The 21,735-nt window shown below is 36.5% G+C and overlaps 2 protein-coding genes across 2 annotated transcripts; both read left to right on the forward strand.

Moving 5' to 3' along the window:
- The first annotated feature begins 3,079 nt into the window (after positions 1-3,079).
- gall (galanin-like) lies at positions 3,080-6,810 on the forward strand. Its single transcript, XM_053640180.1, has 6 exons — positions 3,080-3,566; positions 4,129-4,212; positions 4,319-4,373; positions 4,502-4,597; positions 4,962-5,027; positions 5,115-6,810. Exons 2-6 carry the CDS (start codon positions 4,129-4,131, stop codon positions 5,171-5,173), a joined length of 360 nt encoding a protein of 119 aa, XP_053496155.1. The 5' UTR covers positions 3,080-3,566; the 3' UTR covers positions 5,174-6,810.
- A 6,559-nt stretch (positions 6,811-13,369) lies between these two features.
- Positions 13,370-19,995, forward strand: valopb (vertebrate ancient long opsin b). Its single transcript, XM_053639850.1, has 5 exons — positions 13,370-13,730; positions 14,995-15,205; positions 15,940-16,057; positions 16,171-16,410; positions 19,733-19,995. Exons 1-5 carry the CDS (start codon positions 13,370-13,372, stop codon positions 19,985-19,987), a joined length of 1,185 nt encoding a protein of 394 aa, XP_053495825.1. The 3' UTR covers positions 19,988-19,995.
- The last annotated feature ends 1,740 nt before the right edge of the window (positions 19,996-21,735 follow it).

Raw genomic sequence — 21,735 nt, forward strand, 5'->3', positions numbered from 1 at the left:
AATTTAAAAGTTCACTGAAATGTTATAACTGGAACCTGTGAGCAGGCATTTTTTACTCTCATGTGGGTGGGAGTGGGCAGGTTGTGTGCATGACGCTGCAGAACATGATTACCACTAGTGATTAGTATGCTAGTAAGTAATAATAGTAAGGAAAATAATTTACTAATAGAATTTCAAATTTAAAAGATCTGGAGACCATTACTCCATACAGAATCTCTCCAGATCCTTCAAATTTTGAGGTCCACACTGGTGGACTCTCCTCTTCAGTTCACCCCACAGCTTTTGTATGGGTTTCAATTCAGGGGACTAGGATGGCCATGGCAGGACCTTGATTCTGTGGTCAGTAAACCAGTTTTGTGTTGATTTTGATGTCTGTTTTGGATCATTGTCCTGCTGGAAGATCCAACCATGGCCCATTTTAAGCTTTCTGGCAGAGGCAGTCAGGTTTTCATTTAATATCTGTTGATATTTGATAGAGTCCATAATGCCATGTATCCTAACAAAATGTCCAGGTCCTCCGGCAGAAAAACAGCACCAAAATATTAAAGAGGCACCACCATATTTAACCGTGGGCATGATGTACTTTTCCATATGGATACCTCTCTGCGTGCGCCAAAACCACCTCTGGTATTTATTGCCAAAAAGCTCTATTTTGGTTTCATCTGACCATAGAACCCGATCCCATTTAAAGTTCCAGTAGTATCTGTCAAACTGAAGACTCTTGAGTATGATTTTGGTTGAGAGTAGAGGCTTTTTTCTTGAAACCCTTCCAAACAACTTGTGGTGATGTAGGTGACTTCAGATTGTAGTTTTGGAGACTTTCTGACCCCAAGACGCAACTAACGTCTGCAATTCCCCAGCTGTGATCCTTGGAGATTTTTGGCCACTTTAACTATCCTCTTCACAGTGCATAAAGACAATATAGACACACGTCCAATTCCAGTGAGTGGAACTTCTTAATTATTTCCCTAAATGGTGGAAATGGGCATTTGCAATGCTTGTGCTATTTCCTTATAGCCACTTCCCATTTTGTGAAGCTCAACAACCTTTTGTCACACATCACAGCTATATTCCTTGGTCTTACCCATTGTTTTGAATGACTAAGGGAATTTGGCCTATGTGTTACCTAATATTTATACTTGTCATGTAATGAGGGTTAGGACGGATGCAAGTGCAGATAAGAGTTTTGTTAAAGAGAGGCAGACAAATCCAAAACGTGAATCAGAGTCGTGGTCAAAAACAGGCAAATGGTCAAGTGATTGGCAAACAGGCATGAACGAGGCTAAACTATAATCGGATAATGAGGGCGAGAACGAAATCAAAAACTAAACAAAGAACACCAGCTTGGTATTCGGAAAACGCAATACTTCGTGATGCACATAGATATTAAAAGGGTTTAAATACCAAACGTTATCAGGGTGAAACACAAAACAGCTGAGAATAATAATGTACATAAGGGAAACAGCCAATAACAACACAGGGGCAGAGACAGGACATAAACCATAACAAAACACACGTATCAAAAGTAAACAAAGTCAATGTCACTGAAAAAACCCGGAAGCACGCACTCCCGCTTTGCGTTTGTGCTTCGGGTTTCAGAGCGCACTGAATGCTCCAGCACTTTGCACGAGGGGAATTTGTGACAATACCCCTGTGAAACAAGAAGTCATGATCAATTTCCTGTTCCTAGTCACCCAGGTGTACTAAAAAAAATGTAAAATATCAATGGGAATATATTTCAAATATATTTTCCCCCCTTGAATTCATATGTGTGCCAATAATTTTTTTTATACACCTGTGTCATGTTTGCAATTGTTTGGTATCCATGAGAGCAGAGTATTTTTGTGAATTTTTCAAAAGTTTCAACAATAAAGACAATAACATTTTTCACAACCTTCTTTGCTCATATTTACCAAGGGTACTAACATTAGTGGAGGGCACTGTATATGAAAGTATTCTGTTAATAATCCTATGGGTCTGAGCTTTACAGATTTATCAGTGTCTTAGGTAACTACCCAAGGACTGTAGGAGGACCATGTCAAATATCAGATTGTATGCATTGAAAAGAAAAACATCTGACATCAAAGACATCTGCCATTGAGACAATGTCTATTGTAAAAAGCGCTATACAAATAAAATAAAATTGAAAAATTAAATCAAACATCAGCATCACATGTCACCAAACATCACTGGCACATGATGTGGAAAATTATTGTTTGTCATCAAACATCCATATCAGACTTGATCAAACATCATCTTTTGATAGTGTGGGAAAATGTCAGTTGTTTTACACTATGCACATCGTCACTCATTATTAATCATTTATTTTAATTGTTACAGTTTGGATGTTTTGGAGCTTTACTCATGCAACCATTTTTACACACGAGCACAACAGTAACAGGACAGCACCCATGTCAGGTATAGTAAATTAAACACTCTTGACATTTATAGAGTGACACACCAGATCTATTTTCTCTCATTTACCTGCTCTTGATTTCAGTTTGTGCCTGGCACATGATGACAATGTTCTAAGGAAGTGCATAGATAATTATGCACCAGGGGAATCACATATATACAGGGAAAGTACAAATGATGCAATGTGAGCTTACAAAAGGTTAAAATTGAAGCTCCCATGAGGAGAGAGATGATGGAAAAGGTCATATGAACAGTGTGTTGAAGCCCCTTATACAGAATTGCTGAAGCTCGGTGCCGTATAATTAGTGGCCTGTAATTAGGTGGAGTGTTCTAGGGCCCCTTTGCTAATGGATTGTAGGGGGCAGTAGGTACAGCCATTAGGGAGAGGACAGCATCATGAAATTAAATGGATTTCAGTTGCACTGCATGGGGACAGCATGAGTGTTCCAGGTGGAACTGTTACAGTGAATACTCATGTGTTTACAAAATATTATTAAACCTTGCTTTATTTAGTTGTTGCTCTACATGATAACAAGATGTGGATTTTTACCCATTACATTTATATATTATTCTATTCTAGTCACAATCTATCCAAACATGTTTTTCATCTCAGAATACATAAAGTTTTACATTATAATCATATTAAAAATAATTTTATTATTATTATTTTTTTAGAGCTCTTTAAGTTTCGCAATATCATAAATGTGAGCTAGATCTCTCATTTCGTATTCCTTTGTCTGAGTTATCATGCCCTCTCTCACTATTCCTCTATTTACTGCTCCCTTTCTCTGTGTGTGAGATTAATTTTGTCACATCACTCCCCCATCCACCCTCATGCCCCGGTCTCTGTAATAACGCCACCAATTAAGATAACTGAAATCCATACTAATAGAGTTTCATTATGGTAATGTGGTACATGTCCCAGAGTATATAAAAGACAGACATTCACTGCCCGACTCATACATGCAAAAGCACATCACATCACCTCATAATACATTTACTTATGTACTACCAAGATCTATCTGCCTTGATATAAATTAGACACATTATTTAAAAGTTAATAAAAGGTGAGATTCACTCTCTCTTGTCTTGCATCAAGGATTTTACCAGTGACATTTTTATCGACTGGAAGTACAGCTCTCTTTTAAAAGGTAAGCATGGTTTTTATTCACTTATTTTTATAATATTACAAATAATAGTTTTTTCTCTTTTTTTAGCTTACTGTCAAATTTTATACACTGTGATTGCATAAAATTGCTTTTGCCTTTTGATTTAGTTGCTTAATGATTATTAATAATGATGTGCAAGTTAATATAGACTAAGCAAAAGAAACAGATTTAAAAATCTATATTGTAAACCTTACAAAGTAAAAACTAGTGCTGTAATTTTTGACACTTACCTTTTCTATCAAAACATCCTGAATTTTCATTGAATTTACAATAAATCTCATTACTTCTTCATTACTGGAATCTTGTATATTAACCTTAGCATGTTGCTAAAAAAACACACCATTAAAATTGTTTTATACCGATGATTTATTGATTTTTTTTATGATGACTTTATCTGACAAATTTTGTTTGGCATAGACTTATAATACTTATAAACATATTTGAAATTAAAATTTTTCAATAGGTCAATTTCATTAAAATGAAATAGCTGTAGTTTGAAAATAAGCTCTAACTCACTGACCCACTGCTGTATTTCCTGCTGCAGATGCAGATGAGCTATATGCTGTTTTGTGTCTCTTTGTGTGTCCTGTCCCCTCAACTGTCAAGGACCCATGGGATGACCATTAAAGTATATTTTTAACTCTAATTATTTTCATTAAGAACCTTTACTGTAAATAAATTCTACAAACACAAAGCTTACATATATTTGTGCTTATATGTGTATACATTTTCAGGGTCTAGAGAAAAGAGGATGGACACTGAATAGTGCTGGATATCTACTTGGACCTTGTAAGTGATCATACAGACTGTAATGCATATTTAATGTAATGCATTACATTAAATCCATCATATGTAATGCATTTTTATATGTATATTAATACATTGGCTATTACTTTCTTAACTATCACCACATCCAGATGCACACAGGACTCTTACTGTACGACATGGAGCCGGTGTGGGCAAGCGGGACAGCACGGAGGACTCCATCCTGCCAGCACATCAACCTTCATATAGTGAGAACCTGTCCTTCATGTACATTTCCGTAATGAAATCAGACAACTATGAATTATATGATACCAGTGTGAGCAATTATTCTTTAAGTTGAAATATGCTTTAGTATTGAACTGTTAGAAAACTGTATTGCTTGCTTACAAATCTAGTAATTATGAACATAGTTTGAAATTCCTAGAAAAAGAGTGTTCAGCTGTGAATTCTTAGCTTCCTGGAAAGCTTCTACTTGGAATCCTCTCTGATAGGGAAACACTCAGTTGTAGGGTTCTACGCGGAACCCCAAGCAGACAGCCAAAAGCTTTGAAGAGCTTGAGAGTGACTTTTTAAATATTTAACATTATTGCACTGTGTTGTCTTCATTTTTAGGATCTGTTACAGATGAAACATATCTCCATGCACTCATGGAATTATTCATGTATCTACGTATGAAAGGTTAGACTGCTTTCATAACCGTTTTTGTCTTCAAACATATCTGTTGTATGTCTCTCTATTTCATTTCATGCTGCCTCTCTATTTCAGATGATGAAAGCACTGACGACTTGATCAGCTCTACATTTACTGGTGATGTGACACGATAGAAGAAATGGCCTTCATTAACCTTTTGGACTGGGTCAACACTTCTCTCCTTGTGTACATTTTAATTCCCACTTTAAATTATAAAGTCTTTTGTAAAACTCTCACATTTGCCAAATAATTCACAGCAAGTATTTAAATTACATTAAACATTAAATGCAAATGAAGCTCTTGAGTTATTTTACTCTTTCTTTATCAATGGCACTCTAATAATAACCACAGTAGCTGGTGCCTGTTATGTGTTAGTAATCAACTCTCATTATTCATATCCACTTGTTTTCTTATATCTATCTTTGAATGAATGCAGTAAATGAAAAGTTGTTCTCATCTCTGCCCTGATAGCACATCAGTCTATCTGCATATAAAATATATCAACAAAAGAAAAAAAAAAAGCCAGAATACTGATATATGATATAAACATTTAACACATTGTTGACTGATGCAAAGCTACGGTTTGGCAGCATGAAACCATGGAACCTGTCTTAATTAGATAAAATTATGTAACTACATAGTGTACACATTGAACACATGTATAAATGAAGTTTTAAAACCATGGAACCTGTCTTAATGAAATAAAACCTCCCTTAAATACATAAAATTATCCTCAAATCTAAGTATTTGATCTGAAATGACACATGTTTTGGATACTGAGGAGATGTCTTTTGATGAAGAGTATCTGCATGAAAAACACTTCTTATTTTTAAAAAGAGGAACAGAGAATTCATGCATGACTAATAAAGCATAAAAAGCATGGTTTAGACCTGGATGGTTTAAGCAATGCTAAATGCTTTTTTTAGGTTCATGCCATCACTGAAACTAGATAGTTTAGCAGCATTGTTCTAGTTAAAATAAATATTAAACTAGCCATGTAAATTTAGCTGATGTAAGTACTCAACCATGTAAAACAATGTCTACATACTTGATAAATTAATCTAATTAATCTCTTATATTGTATGCTTAGTTGCCACTCTTTGGTACAACTATCAATTAAGTGTACTATATATGCTGCCGTACCTTTTTACTTCTATTTACTTTAATTTAATAATAACCACCTGTACTGGAATTTGTATAACTCATGTCTAACTCTTTTTATTTATTTATATTTTTTAGATTTGACCAAAGAACCCATCTGTATGTTTTTAATTGACATTTATAGATTCATTTTCTGCAACAAAAAAACCAAACAAACAAACAAACAAAAAATACAAATACAAATACAGCAGCATTAAGTAAGTGGACTCTTGATTATGTTTCCTCTCCATATTTATGATTTGGTGACTGTTTTGATTTCAAGTTCTTTTAGCTATTCTTCCTGTAATACAATTGTATATAACTGTGTAATGGATTGGTGTGCTTGTACTGTATTGTCATTGCTGCTTAAAAGTGATTAAAAGTATTTTTGCCACCAGTCTTCACTGGCCTTAGATCCTTATTTTCATATAATGAGTCTTTATTGGTCACATATACAGTGAAATTGTTTTCTTCGCATGTCAGGAAGCTGAGGTCAGAGTGCAGGGTCAGCCATGATACGTTGCTCCTGGAGCAGAGAGGGTTAAGGGCCTTGCTCAAGGGCCCAACAGTGGCAGCTTGGCAGTGCTGGGGCTTGAACCCCCGACCTTCCGATCAGTAACCCAAAGCCACCGCCACCAAACTGCTAAGCCACCACACAAAAAGATTAGACACTCACAGTTGTGGATGAATCCGTAAAAACTAATCAGCAAAATATCTCCTGAAACATGCATTATAGAACAGGAAAAACATATAAACTCTGCTGAGGTCATGCACAACCGAAACTTGAGAACCCTGATCTATGTGGATGCCCAGAGACACATTAGTCCACTTGGTGGCAGTATGTCACCAGTGTCTTTTGAAGCTCAAAACCAATAAAATGTGTTATTTTGGTGTATACCACGTGAGGGACATCATATGAGGTGACTTGTATTGACAGTTCGATTTCTATGTGAAATAATGTTGATTCCCTTCATGCCCATTATCCAAGCAATGGGCAGTGGTAGTTTAGTGGTTAAGATCGGAAGGTTGTGAGCTCAAATCCCAGCCATGCCAAACTGCCACTGCTGGGCCCTTGAGCAAGACCCTCAACTGCTCAGTTGTATAAGTGAGATAAGTGTAAGTCACTCTGGACAAGGGTGTCTACCAAATTCTGTAAATATATATTTTCCTCAGCACATATCAAAAAAAATTCCACCACAGCCCAGTTATAATTATAATAACAATTAAGAGAAATTGCACTAGACTACCTTGTAGGCAAATATTTATATGAAATGAAGACCTTATAGAGAAGTCTCACAAACAATCATAAACAATCCACATGTTCTCTGCTGCCCTCTAGTTATACAAGAGGGAAAATGACCAAAATTCAAGGTTCTCTGTAGCAAGGTGTTGACTGTAAGATGGATGGAATTCATTCCTACAGTTCTACATACAGTATATCAACTGTAGATGCAGCCTTGGATGAATAAAAATAGCATCAGTCAGACAAAAGCAAAATTACCTTTTTGGTTGCCTGCCATCATCCTAGCTTTTTTCCATAGTATGTGTCTGCACAGGTTTGTAACTTTGACACATCTAATTTTCTGCATTGACTTTTCAGTGAAAAACGCAATGACAGTTGTAATGATGGTGAAATTAAAGAATAGACTAATATGTTTTTAGGTCTTTAGGTACAAAAAACACAGCTGTAATAAATGTATTACAAATGTAATAACATATGCTGTTCAGTTAAAATCTCCCATGTCCTGCATTGCCCAGTGTATTTACTGCATAGTACTGTGCTGTTTTACAATGTTAAACATTTCAAAATCTCTATGTAGCCCTATGTGCTGTGCTCTTGGTTTATGTTTTGTACCATGGACAAACAATATTTTGTCTCACTGTTTATAAGTATGGAAGCAAGAAAAACTACTTGACAACTTGAAACAGACTTTGATTTCTCTGTATTGATTATGACTCAATAGATATAGGTCTTCCTAACAATTAACTTGTTGTAGCTGACAGTACCCTTCAGTATTGATTCCCTGTGGATTTAATGGCAAATGATAATTAAATAATTTTAACCTGGTACCTGGATCATGTGAAGACACTTATAAATGACACCCCGTTCCAAAGCCAAAACAGAATAAAAACATTTTCTTCTAAACCCAGGGTGCTGTTTTGTGATAAACTTCTGCCATTCTATTATCAATAATACTAATGAAAGTGTTCATTTGATATATTTATTTCTTTCTAATGGCACTGTTTGAATTTTTTTGCACTGCCTTGGAATAAGATTAATAACCCATTTGTAATTTCCTCTTCTGAAATTGTTCAGGGCTTCTGTTATTATTTGTGTGTCTTAAAATCAGTCTGGCAGATTGTTGCCAGATAATCCATGCCATATCTTTGACATCTGGTGAAGTTCAAACCACTGTCAATGTGCTATGGGTTATTCAGCACGAATGAGCAAACACTGCTGTGGCCTTTAGGAGTGACACTGTAGAGAAGAATAAAGCCTGGAGGCATAAGTGGGCAGATGGGAAGGGGCAGATGCTGTCCTTGTGAGGATGGCTGCCCAATACCTAGTGTGATCTGCCTCTGTCATATGATCAAGGAGCTTCCAGCAAAACAGCTGATGACCTCACAGTTTCTGCCATAAGGAGTTCAAATGTTAAGAAATTTCAATCATTCATTTATTGGAAGGAGGAATGGCATTTCTCTCCTTTCTAGAAGGGATTTTCAAAGCTGGAGCCATTATGGTTTGTGTACAACCAGATGCTGTGGTGGAAAAGGTTGCTCTGATAATCACTGTACATATACAGCATGATCCTCCCTATTCGATAGACGAGCCAAGGAAGTTTAAAGGATGTGAAGTTTTTAAGTCATAAATGACAGTGATGCCTCTGTTATGACAGGAAAATAAATGGGTACACAAAAGTGTTTTTATATCTAAACATAAAAAATTTAATCAAAGAAAATTAAATGCATAATAAGATACATTGTCATTCTATATCATTCCAAGGGTGCTTAACATCAAGCAAACAAACAAAAAAAATTACCACTTGCTAAACAAGTATTTCAAATATTTCAGAACTGATCAGTGGTATTTGTAATCTAATGACATAAATAATGATAGCCTTTTTACTTAGTTTCTTGTCATAATTATCACTGTTTCTTGTTATAATTAACAGTCCTATTTATGAAGGAATGATTTGTAGGCAAATACGTTAATGATTTGATCCTGAAACAGATGTGCTCCTCATTTCCTCCACAGCAGACTCTTTATTTTTTATATTTAGTTAGTTTACTTCATATGGTTTGCTAGGCCTTCCTGTGTTTGAGATCCCAGTGGACTGATTATTTATCCATTTCTTGGATTGGTTTTAGCGTTGGCTTTCTGTTTGCATTAATGCCTGTTTGGTCATTTTTGACTGTAGTTGAAAGTTCAACAAATTCCAACCTGTGTGACCACAGTGACTTACAGAAGGCCAGTCAAATTATATACCACCTGTGGCCTAAAGGTTGTTAGGTAGGGTCTGGACTCTGATAAGAAGGCCTGGTGTAAATGAGCATTTACATGCTCAGCAGGACACAGCTCTTTTTAATGCCATAGCTACTGAGCATTTAAAAGAGTCTGCAAACATTTGGTCCACTGCTAAAAATCAGATGGCTTTTAAACATGATATACTTTGATTTAGAAGGTGCATAATGAGACTCATCTGCTGAAGCCACTAACAGACAGGTACATAGTGGAATTTTGAAATGAGCACAGACATAAAAAGACACATTCAGAAAAACAAATCCCAAGGTAGACATGTAGACAGATCTATATATATATATATATATATATATATATATATATATATATATATATATATATATCAGATAGATAGATAGAAAGAGATCCCTCCGAATGTATTGGAACAGCAAGGCCAATTCTTTTTTTTTTTGCTCTACATTTGGGTTTGAGATCAAAAAAATTATATAAGACAATAGAATCAAAATTTTTGATTTAATGTCCTGTTATTTACATCTAGATGTGTTAAACAACGTAAAACATAGCATCTTTTATTTGAACCCACCCATATTTCAAGTGATCAAAAATATTGGGACATGTGATGACAGGTGTTTTTGTTGCCCAGGTGTGCCCTGTTAGATTAATTGTTTAAACATTTAATGGCTCTGAATGTCTACTACATGAATATTATACCACAAGATGTAAAGCACTCATTAGCAGTAAGAATCAGACGGCCACATAGAAATGAGAGATGAGCCACAGAAGTTCTGGAACCAAGATTAAACTACCAAAGTGTGGTGAAAGAAAGGATCTTTTCATGGTCCAAAAAAATACAAGCTCATCGGTCAAGCATGGTGGAAGTAGTGTCATGGCTTCTGGAACAGACTCACTAATCTTTATTGATGGTGTAACTCATGATGGTAGCAGCAGCATGAATTCAGAAATCTACAGAAACATTCTGTCTACCAATTTACCGAGAAATGCATCCAATCTACCTGGGAGGTAAAACTTCATCATGCAGCAAGACATTGACCCAGTGCCAACACAACAGCTGAGTTCAGGGCAACATCAGGGCAAAAACAATGGAAGGTTTTAAACTGGCCAAGTCAATCACCAGACCTTAATCCATTTGAGCATAAAGAAAAAACCAAAGCAAAAAAAACAAAACTGAAGGAATCTGTGGTTCAAGCCTGGAAAAGCATCACAAAGAAGAATGCAACAGTCTGGTGATGTCAGTGGGTCACCTGCTTGATGCAGTTATAGTAAGCAAGGGATATGCAACCAAATATGATGTGTTATTTACTTTAAGAACATCTGTTCCAATACTTTTGCTCACGTACAAACTGGGTGCTCTGCCCCCAAAGGTGTTGATATCAGATAATGAAAGCTGAAATCCTGATCTGTCGACTCATATTAATCTTTTGATGTCAAACATCTTCAGTGTATAACAAAAACAAAAGAATTAGCTAGCTAGCTAGCTAGCTAGCTAGCTAGATAGATAGATAGATAGATAGATAGATAGATAGATAGAATTATCTAGCACTACTTATATACTTAATTTATCATCAGAGAGATCTGAGAACCTCTGCAAAGCATGGACTCTACTCAAATTAAACTTGTGATCCTGATAAAAGGCTAGGACAAAATGGATCCAAACTCCCATCGGGAATCTACAGACCATAGATGTTTGTAGATGTCCACTGAGATTCTTACAGATGGTAGTAGACAGTGTTGTATAATGTTGAGATATATATTTTATTGTTATTTATATCTAGTACTTCTACAAAATAGCTGAGCAATGCACTATTAATACAATAATACAAAATAACTATTAATTATAATTGATACAAAATACAATATGCTACCTACGCAGAGGACAGCTGGCATTCACGCAATAAATATATTTGAGATCTTACAGTATGAGCAAAACTCTAAACACATTGTAATTACAGTACCTCAAGAATCTACATTCACAAGATCTAAAGGTGGGAGGTATTCCATTATGGAAATTTAGCTAGTTGGTGGAAAATGTCAGGGCCAAGTTGGGTGAGAAAATGTGGAAAAAATAAACAACATTATAATGGTTCAATCCTAATCAAGGAGTATTGTCTTTATGGCGTTTCACATTTTTCCTGTGTCCAAGTGGGTTTCCTCCAGGTTCTCTGCCACCCAAAAACATCCTATTAGGTAGACTGGTTGTGCTACACTATATTGATAAAAATTACAGTATGTATACACCTGACCAATCACATACATACATGCTTGTTGAACATCCCATTTAGTTCCCCTTTGCTGTTATAATAACCCCCACTCTTCTGGGAAGGCTTTTGAAGTGTGGCTGTGGATTTCTTATAAATAGCTCATTCAGCTACAAGAGCATCAGTGAGGTAGGACACTGATGCCAAACAAGAAGGCTTGGTGCGCAGTCTGTGTTCCAATTCATCCCAAAAGTGTTCAGTGGGGTTGAGATCAAAGCTATGTGCAGGGCACTTAAGTTCCTCCACACCAACCTTGGCAAACTATGTTTTTATGGGCCTCACTTTGTGCACAGGGGCATTCTCTTCCTGAAACAGGTTTGGGCCCCTTAGTTCCCTGGATGGGGAATTCTTAATTCTACAGCATAAAAAGACACTGACAATTGTGTGCTTCAAACTATGTGGCAAAGGCCCACTCCTTGCACCTTTGATAAGAGATAGGAATATTGAATCTGAAGAAAACAGATATAGAGAAAATGTTTCATAATCTACACAAGACACATCCATATATTACACTTGCTATCCATAGCTTCTTTATCTGCTTAATAAATATAGCCTAGGTAATTAACAAGACCATATGTTAAAAAAGGATCTCACGTCATGCTGCAAATCACAGTATGTGAGATAAAAATAAGTAGGTATACTTTCATATTTTCTTAAATCCACATGCATGAGAACACCAAATATTTAAATGTAATAGTTTTAAACATTGTTCTATACTTTGTTCTGTTTAAAGGTTTACTCTCTCTGCTGAAAAACAAAGAAACAATAGAAACCCTCATAGAATTTGTAGTGGTTTTAATGGGAATTGTATAGGTTTTAATGGAAACTGTAATAGTCCCTGTGGGTCTCTAGTGGTAATTTGTTGCCTTCTGTTGGTTCCATGTTATTTCTAGTGCTAGTAATTGTAATGGTTTTAATGATTAGCTGATTGTTTTAATGGTATTTGTTGTGGAAACCATTAGAATTTCTGTGATATCCCCCCCCCTTTCAGCAGGAGTATCTGACGTGTTGTTGTTAACTGATTAATTAACAGATTGTTCATTGCTAATTAAACGAATTTCCCCAAAGCATCAAAAGTGTCTACAGTGTAAGTTTTGTAAGGTGATGCATGGTTTTGGGAAAGCTCATCCCTTTATCACACAGCTTGGAGAGGAAATGGCCGCTCAGAGTTCCTATATAAACACGGTCATGCGGCTGGGACAGCACGGAGTGTGAGGAGGAGATGATGCTGTGAGCTCTGCCCTTCTCTCACTTGTCCTTTTTACGGATCCTTGTAGTCTGAAGACATTTGGTAAAGTGTTTCCGTTTTAATAAATGAAGTTAATTAAAGTTATTAAAACTGAGTCACCTGTAGACTTCCAGTCGAGTTTTAGCGCTAAGAGTCTGTCTGAAATTTCTCCGTCTACTTTGCACAGATGTCCACCGCCGTCAGCATGGACGCCTTCCTGTCTTCCGTTAACGGGTCCCACACCGACGCTCCAGAAGTGGCGACGCCTCGGGATCCCTTCGCCGGTCCTCTCGACTCGGTTGCGCCCTGGAACTACACGTTAATTGCGTGCTTGATGTTTGCAGTGACTTCCCTCTCGCTGGCAGAAAACTCCACAGTTATGATAGTAACATACAAATTTAAACAGCTGAGACAGCCCCTGAATTACATTATTGTCAACTTATCTGTGGCTGACTTCTGCTTGTCGCTGGTCGGAGGCACAATCAGTTTCCTGACCAACGCGCGGGGTTACTTCTTCCTGGGCAGGTGGGCGTGCGTCCTGGAGGGATTCGCAGTGACTTTTTTCGGTGAGTCTGAATTCCTGCGCTGTTATGGTGCTGAAGTAACGTGTGCATGCACGGGATGTGCTCAGTGGTCCAGCACTTGGAGGATCTTTCTTAGAGGAAAGATCTAAGATGTAGATGTTGGATTGAGACCAAGGACATTTATTGAGTTAAGACAACAAAGTTTGTCCGGGTAAATTTAGTCAGAGTCAACATATTTTAAATAAACTCCTTCAGTTTTTGGCTCTTTGGTTTTCCAGCTTGTTGCTCTGGGGAAGCCTTAGAGATTCAATGCACCGTCTCAGAAAAATGGTAGTAAACGGTACATTTTCTTCTCATTGTGGTGGTACATCTATTGTACCTTTAGTGTGCATCTATTAAATGGTAATGTGCATGTAGAGTACCTTTTAAATGATTAAAGGTACATATGTAGGTACTACCCTAAGTATGATTCTACGACTTTAATTAGCTTTTGAAGTAACACATTAAAGGTATTCTACTTGCACCTTTCCAAATTAAAGATACACCTTTCCAAACTAAAGGTCCGAAAAATGTAGGATGACAAGGAAAAGTACATTTAAGTACCCCTTTTTTTGGAGAGTGTAGGGTTTTCAGTTACAAAAGTTCCGAGTAGAACCCTTTTAGAAAGGAAGAACACTTGACCACTCAAAGAACCCTTAGGAACCATTGAAGAACCATTTTTTTTTTAAGTGTTGGCAAAATTAAATCATACATATCTTTCTCTTTGGCTTATATGTGTATAGTAATATTAACCCCCTGACATCATAGGTTAAACCTGGTCGCATGAAAACATTTTGAACAAACTCAAGCATGTAGTTGATTTCTTTCTATTTTTATTGTCATATTGTCACTATCTTCAAAAAACAGCTAAAGACCCACCTCTTCTGTGAACACCTAACTAACCCCTATAACGCCATCTCCACATTATCTGTTAAAAAAAAAAAAAAACTTACTCTTGCACTTACACCTCTTCTCTGTGCACTTTCCTTTTCTAGAACTTAATTAAAAGATCTTATATGGTAGCACTACTTGTATTGTTGTCCGCTTGATATATCGCTTTGCTTGTATTTCCTGTAAGTCGCTTTGGATAAAAGTGTCTGCGAAATGAATAAATGTATTTTGTATGAATGAAGTTAAAAGAAAAAGTATAAATGCTAATATTTATACTTTTACTAATATTATGTAGTTGAGATTAATGTCTAAAGCCATTTTTTCTATATTTGACTTCCAGGACAGTGTAACATATAACAAACTTTTTGCCTTGTAGGGATTGTTGCTCTCTGGTCTTTGGCAATCCTGGCTTTTGAGCGTTTCTTTGTGATCTGTCGCCCATTGAAAAATGTCCGTTTGGGAGTCAAACATGCAGCACTGGGTCTTCTGTTTGTCTGGACTTTCTCCTTCGTCTGTACTATTCCTCCAGTGCTTGGCTGGAACAGCTACACAGTCAGCAAGATTGGCACTACTTGTGAACCCAACTGGTGACTCTCCCCCTCCTTCTATAATACTCATAAATTAAATTCCCAAAATGATTTTACATGACACAAATGCTGCACTCTCACACTGACAAACTGACAAGTCAAAATAGCATTCTTTAATATGAGTAAACTGAAGTTGTGTTTTCTTATGTTTCCACTAAAGGTCACTGTAATTCTTTATAATAATGTCACAGAAAACGAACCCATATTTCTTAAAGCTGAAAGCTTTATGCAGAGTTTTTATCAGTTGATATAATTACACTCAAAATAACCTTATATTTTACATTTAGCAGCTTTGAAAGGTGTTATTCATTTGTAAGTCGCTTTGGATAAAAGCGTCTGCTAAATGAATAAATGTAAATGTAATAAATGTATTCAGTGTTAACACAAATTTGCCTTATTATGTTGAAGGTTATTTATGTAGATAACTAATACTGATGTTTGTATCAGCTGAACATTCTGTCTTTAATGCAGTTATGGCTTATTGATCTGCATCAAGGGCACTGATAAGAAATAATGTTTACATGACATTTTAATAATCTCTTCAAACATTTAGCATGTATGAGCTGTTTGTCATTCTATTTCTCATTTTTAAATGAAAAAAGAGAGCTATAACTGCCAGTGAGCTCTAGTTGTCAGATTGACATGGCTCAATATATGAAACTTGCGTACTGTTGATCTTGAAATGTTATATCAGATGTTTAAATGAGTTCTGAGTCTTTGCTTTCTTCATTAAGGTACTCAAGAGACTACAAGGACCATACTTACATAATCACCTTCTTTGTCACCTGCTTTATCCTTCCACTTGGAGTAATCACTGTCTCCTATGGCAAACTCATGCAGAAACTCAGAAAGGTGGGTTATTTTGATTGTTCTAGGACACTGGAACATTTGTACAGTTTTAATTATAACACAGTACAAGAGTAAACTCCTATAAAATGATGTAATAATGGGATATGCTCTTGCAGGTATCCAATGCTCATGGGAAACTAGGTAATGCTCGGAAACCGGACCAGGCAGTGGCGCGGATGGTCATTGTAATGATTATCGCCTATATGGTTGGCTGGACACCTTATGCAGCATTCTCCATCCTCGTTACAGTTGATCCAACCATCAATATTGACCCTTGCCTTGCAGCAGCACCAGCCTTCTTCGCTAAAACTGCAGCTGTGTACAATCCGATCATTTACGTGTTCATGAACAAGCAGGTATGCCACTGTTGGCTTTATTGCCATGTACTTCTCTTTGCCCACTGCCTGTGCCTATGTGCACGTAATGGTTGCAAGTAAATAGTCTAGCACAAAAATTGGAAGGAACTCTAAATGAATCACAAAATTGTGAAGTGATATATGAATAATGAATAAGTAATGAATAAATTACATGCTAAAAATGTTTCAAGCAAATTTTCTCAATATATGTTAATATTCACACTCTTTATTAGTATACATTTAGTATACATTAGTATATTTAGTATACACTCAGCGTCCACTTTATTAGAAACACATGAACACCTGCACATTCATACAGTTATCCAATCAGCCAATCACGTGGCGGCAGCGCAATGCATAAACTCACAGATCAAGAGCTTCAGTTAATGTTCACATCAAACATCAGAATGGGGAAAAGTGTGATCTCTGTGACTGGAAAAGTCCACGTGATTTTTTTGGCCAGTTTGGGTGAGCCTATGCCCATGATAACCTCAGATTCTTGTTCTGACAGCAGTGGAACCCGACATGGTCTTCTGCTGTTGTGGTCTTCTGACCTCAAAGTTCAATGTTTTGTGAATGCTGAGATGCTTTTCTACTCACCATGGTTGTAAAGAGTGATTAAATTAGTTACTATATCCTTCCTGGCAGCTCAAACCAATCTGGCCATGTTCCTCTGACCTCTCTGATCAACACGCATTTCCACCCACAGAACTTTCACTTACTCAAAATTTTTTTTTTGTTTGTTTTTCACATCTTCCTGTGTAAACTCTATAGAATGTTGTGTGTGAAATCCCAGGAGTTCAGCAGTTTATGAAACACTCAAACCGGCCCCTCTGTTACCAATATCCATGCCACGATCAAGGTCACAGAGATCACACATTTTCTTTATTCTGATGTTTGATGTGAACATTATCTGGCGCTCTTGACCTGTATCTGCATGATTTTTTGCATTGTTCGCCACATGATTGGCTGATTACATAAATGCATAGATTCGCTTCACCACTTGCCAGTCATCCGAGAATTCTCAATGGCTCAACCCAGTGACTGGATTATGTTAATAATTCAGCATTTTTTAAAATGTAGATGCATGCTTAATAAGACCAAAGTAGGGAAGTCTCAGCCGTGATAGATGTTCATTTGATTTATTCTGGGCATGTCCAGCTCTCATAGGGTCTCATCTGAGAGCACTAAATATGTAAATATGAATGGAATCATAAGAAAAGATACAACATTTACTTCCTTTTGAAAATTTTCATATTAGTTGACTCTTTTGCAAATGTTAAAACTATTCTGTTTAAATAATCTTTGGTCTGGACAGAATCTGAAGGACATTGTAGAGACCTTCTCATGTGGATCTAATTCATCCCTTAGAAACATATGTGTGATGACAGACATCTGGATACTTAAATGTGCATGTGCACATACACGTTGAGACTTTCCAGCAAACTCACAATGTGACAGTATTTGCAATAAATACAATCCACTCCGAAAGTATTGGAAGGTTAAAGGCCAATTCTTTTGTTTTCACCAAACAGCATATCTAAAGATGAATATGAGACGACAGATCATAATTTCAGCTTTCATTTCCCGTTATCTAGATGTGTTAAACAACTTGACTGAAAACCAAACTATTTTTCAATGATCAAAAATATTGGAACATGTGACTGACAGGTGTTTGTTGTTGCCCAGGTGTGCCCTGTTAGATTGATTGTTTAAACAATTAATAGTGCTGAATGTCTACTCTTGGTTTGAGCCCTGGGTTTTACCTATGAAGACTGCATTTGTTGTTAAAAAGGATAAACCAACATGAAGACCTGAGAGCTATCTATGGGAGAAAAGCAAGCCATTTTGAAGCTGAGGAAAGAAAATTGATCGGAGCCATTGCACAAGCATTGGACATAGCTAATACAATAATTTGGAATGTCCTAAAAAAGAAAGAAACCACTGGTGTACTAACAACCAGACACTGAACAGGTCAGTCAAGGAAAACAACAGCAGGTGATGACAGAAACATTGTGAGAGCTGTAAAGAAACCCCCCAAAACAACAGTCAGTTGCATCACCGACAACCTGTACAGGGTAGATTGAAATTCACAAAGAAATACAGAGATGAGCTATAAAAGTTCTGAAATCAAGGTTAACTTCTACCAAAGTGATGGAAAGGATAAATTGCAGGGAAAGAAAGGATCTGCTCATGATCCAAAACATAAGAGCTCATCAGTTAAGCATGCTGGAGGTAGTGTCATGACTTGGGCTTGCATGACTGCTTCTGGAATGGCCTCGCTAATCTTTATTGATAATGTAACTCATGATAGCAGCAGCAGAATGAATTCAGAAGTCTACAGAAACAGAGAAATTCATCCAATCTAATTGAGAGGAACTTCAGAATGCAGCATATCAATGACACAAAACAGACTACCAACACAACAAAGGACTTGGTCGTGGCAAAAATGTGGAAGGTCTTAGATTGTCCAAATCAATCCCCAAACCTTGACCAAATTAAGCATGCATTTCACTTCCTGAAGGGGAGACTGAAGGGAGAAACCCCAAAACAAACAACAACTGAATGTAGCTGCAGTACAAGCCTGGAAAAGAGTCACAAAAGAAAAATGCAACAGTTTGGTGATGTCACTGGGTCATCGGCTTGATGCTGTTTTTGCAACCAAGGGAAATGCAACCAAATATTAAGTATTATTTACTTTCATTTACTTTAAGAATATCTGTTGCTATACTTTTGTTCACCTACGATTTGGTGCTCTGCCAAAAAATGTGCCATGTTCTAAGTTATTTAACACATCTACATTATATTTAAATGTCAGGGGGAAAAAGCTGAAATTCTAATATATTGTCTCAAATAGTATATTATAGTATTGTCTCAGTGTATAGTAAAAACAATTGGCCTTGCTGTTCCTGTACTTTCGGAGGACAGTAGTTCTGTCATACGTGATCCCTTTTTTCCATGATATTGGACCACAAGTACACTATATGGACTGTTTATATTTGCTCAGCAGCTTGTTACTATAGTTGCAGCTACAACTTTGGATTTGAGATGCTCAACAAGCACAAATGGGTATGCTGATTGGGTATCCACATTTAATCTAAGATCATATATATTTCTTTAATTAAGACCAGAGTTCTCTTGTCCTTATGCTGACCGTGGCCTGCATGGTGACCTTTTCCTTTTTGCCTTTATAATTAGGTATATATCAAGTTGTTTATATTATGTTTGTACACATATTTCTAGGTTGTTTCCCAGCAAACAAAACTCCTTGATGTGAGAACTCAATGCTAATTCATTCCTCATGCCTTTTGTCTTTTCCCAGTTCAGGAAATGCCTGATTCAGATGTTTAAAGGCAATGGCAACAGCATTGACTCCTCCCATTTGAACCCAACCTCAAACAAAGGGCCTATCACACAAACAGAATGTAACTTGAGAGAGATGTCCTCCATTGCTACCCATGTGCCCATGAACATGTGCAACCTGGAGAAGACTGATGAGGACGAAGAGCAGAACCAGCATGAAAATAGAGGCTCCACGGAACTTCCTCTATCAGAAAGCAGAGTCTGTCCTCTATAAAGCAATCCTGCCCTAGTAAAATGACCTATAGCCTATTGCCTATCTGCTCAGAAGCTGGGAAAACAGCCATGCCTATAGAGGATGTAGAGCATTCTATGTATGTGTATTGTGTTAATCTCTACTGTTGCATATTCCTTTGTGCTGTGTAATTCTGAAGAATATCTAAGTGTTTGTGCTCACTTGCCTGTCTCACATAGTGTTGCAGATGTGCTGTGTTGTTGTCCTGTCAAACTCTGTCAATGAATGAAAATGAACTAAATGTATGCATTCTTGCTTGAGTTGTGTTTAGTTTATTCACTTTTCATGGCCATGGTAATCATAAGACTTATTGCATAATTGTGACATTTAGTGTCATAGCATTTCTTGAAAAAAAATAAAATAATAAGAAATCACATGTACTTTGCCACTGTAATCTAGCCATTGGAATTTTATTTTGACAAATTGTTTTAAGATTTGATAAGGATTTAATAAATTTAAAAGCACCACATATATATATATATATATATATATATATATATATATATATATATATATATATATATATATATATATATATATTTTAAATACAGTATAAGTTATTAAAAAAATAAAAAATAAAAAAACATCAGGATTCTTTGATTCTTGAACTTTACTTCCAGAAGGCAATGAAAGGGCAGGTTTGGACATTATGAATCTAGTTTAATGAAACAGTTAGAGTTTGTTGAAAAGTAAGTATTCTCCCTTGGAAAATTAAGCTGTTAATGAGTTTGTTTAAATTGACTGATTAAATATAAAATTACAGAGAATAAATGTAGTTACAATTTGGAACCATATTGTGAGAAACATATAGACAGCTGCTTGAATATAGTTCTCTCTCACATGAGCAACCCCCTGGTGCATGCACACATAAAATTTTAATTAAGTTACTTTGGTATAACTTTACACAAATTGTTCTCTGAAATGCTTTTGTTAGGCTGACCTCACATCCTCTTTTTCCCAGACATTTTTTTTATCTGGCCTTAAAAAAAAGTGTCAAACTCACAAATCTAGTTCATTTTAAAGCCAATAGCGAGGTCAGTTTACCGCGTCCGTGTCCACTTAACCAAACTTTTTACAATATATACGATAATCATATGTATGAGTTACAGTGTGGTGCCGTCAGAACCGTCACATCATGGGCTGTGCCAAGTAGTGATGTTAAATTTGGATCATTTTACTGACTCGGATCTTTGAATCTCGTTCGGCAAAATGAACGAATCTTTTTTTCGAGCCATTTCGTTAATTTCAGCAGAATATAATTCAAATGTTACATGTTAAATTCCCCAACACATCTAGTACTTAATAAACGATAAATATAAAACTATAGGCTAATGCAACCAAGGCCGAATTATGAGAAACAGAAATGATTAATTAATGTTCCCGAGTCATATTAAAGATTCGTTCAAAATGAACGAATTGTTTATGAACGACACATCATTAGTACACACAATCCCTGCTGCCCACGTGTGCTAATCCATACTTTCATGCACTTTCTTTGTCTTTTCCTTTTTGAGGTTTCTTCAGCACAAATCATCGCACAAGCTAGAGAGAGAGTTGGAGATGACTAAAAAGTTTCTCTCCTTTATGCTTCTGCCATAGGTTTCGCGTGTTTCCATTCCTCACGGTGACGTCCCCCCATGCCTTGCTCTCTCATTGGCTGTAGCTCGTCGCTGCAATCACTGCCAGTGACGACACTTTTCACACCACAGGATGTGGAGTCGCCCGACAGC

The sequence above is a fragment of the Ictalurus furcatus genome, chromosome 13 (genome assembly GCF_023375685.1).
Source record: "Ictalurus furcatus strain D&B chromosome 13, Billie_1.0, whole genome shotgun sequence".
Classification (NCBI taxonomy): Eukaryota; Metazoa; Chordata; class Actinopteri; order Siluriformes; family Ictaluridae; genus Ictalurus; species Ictalurus furcatus.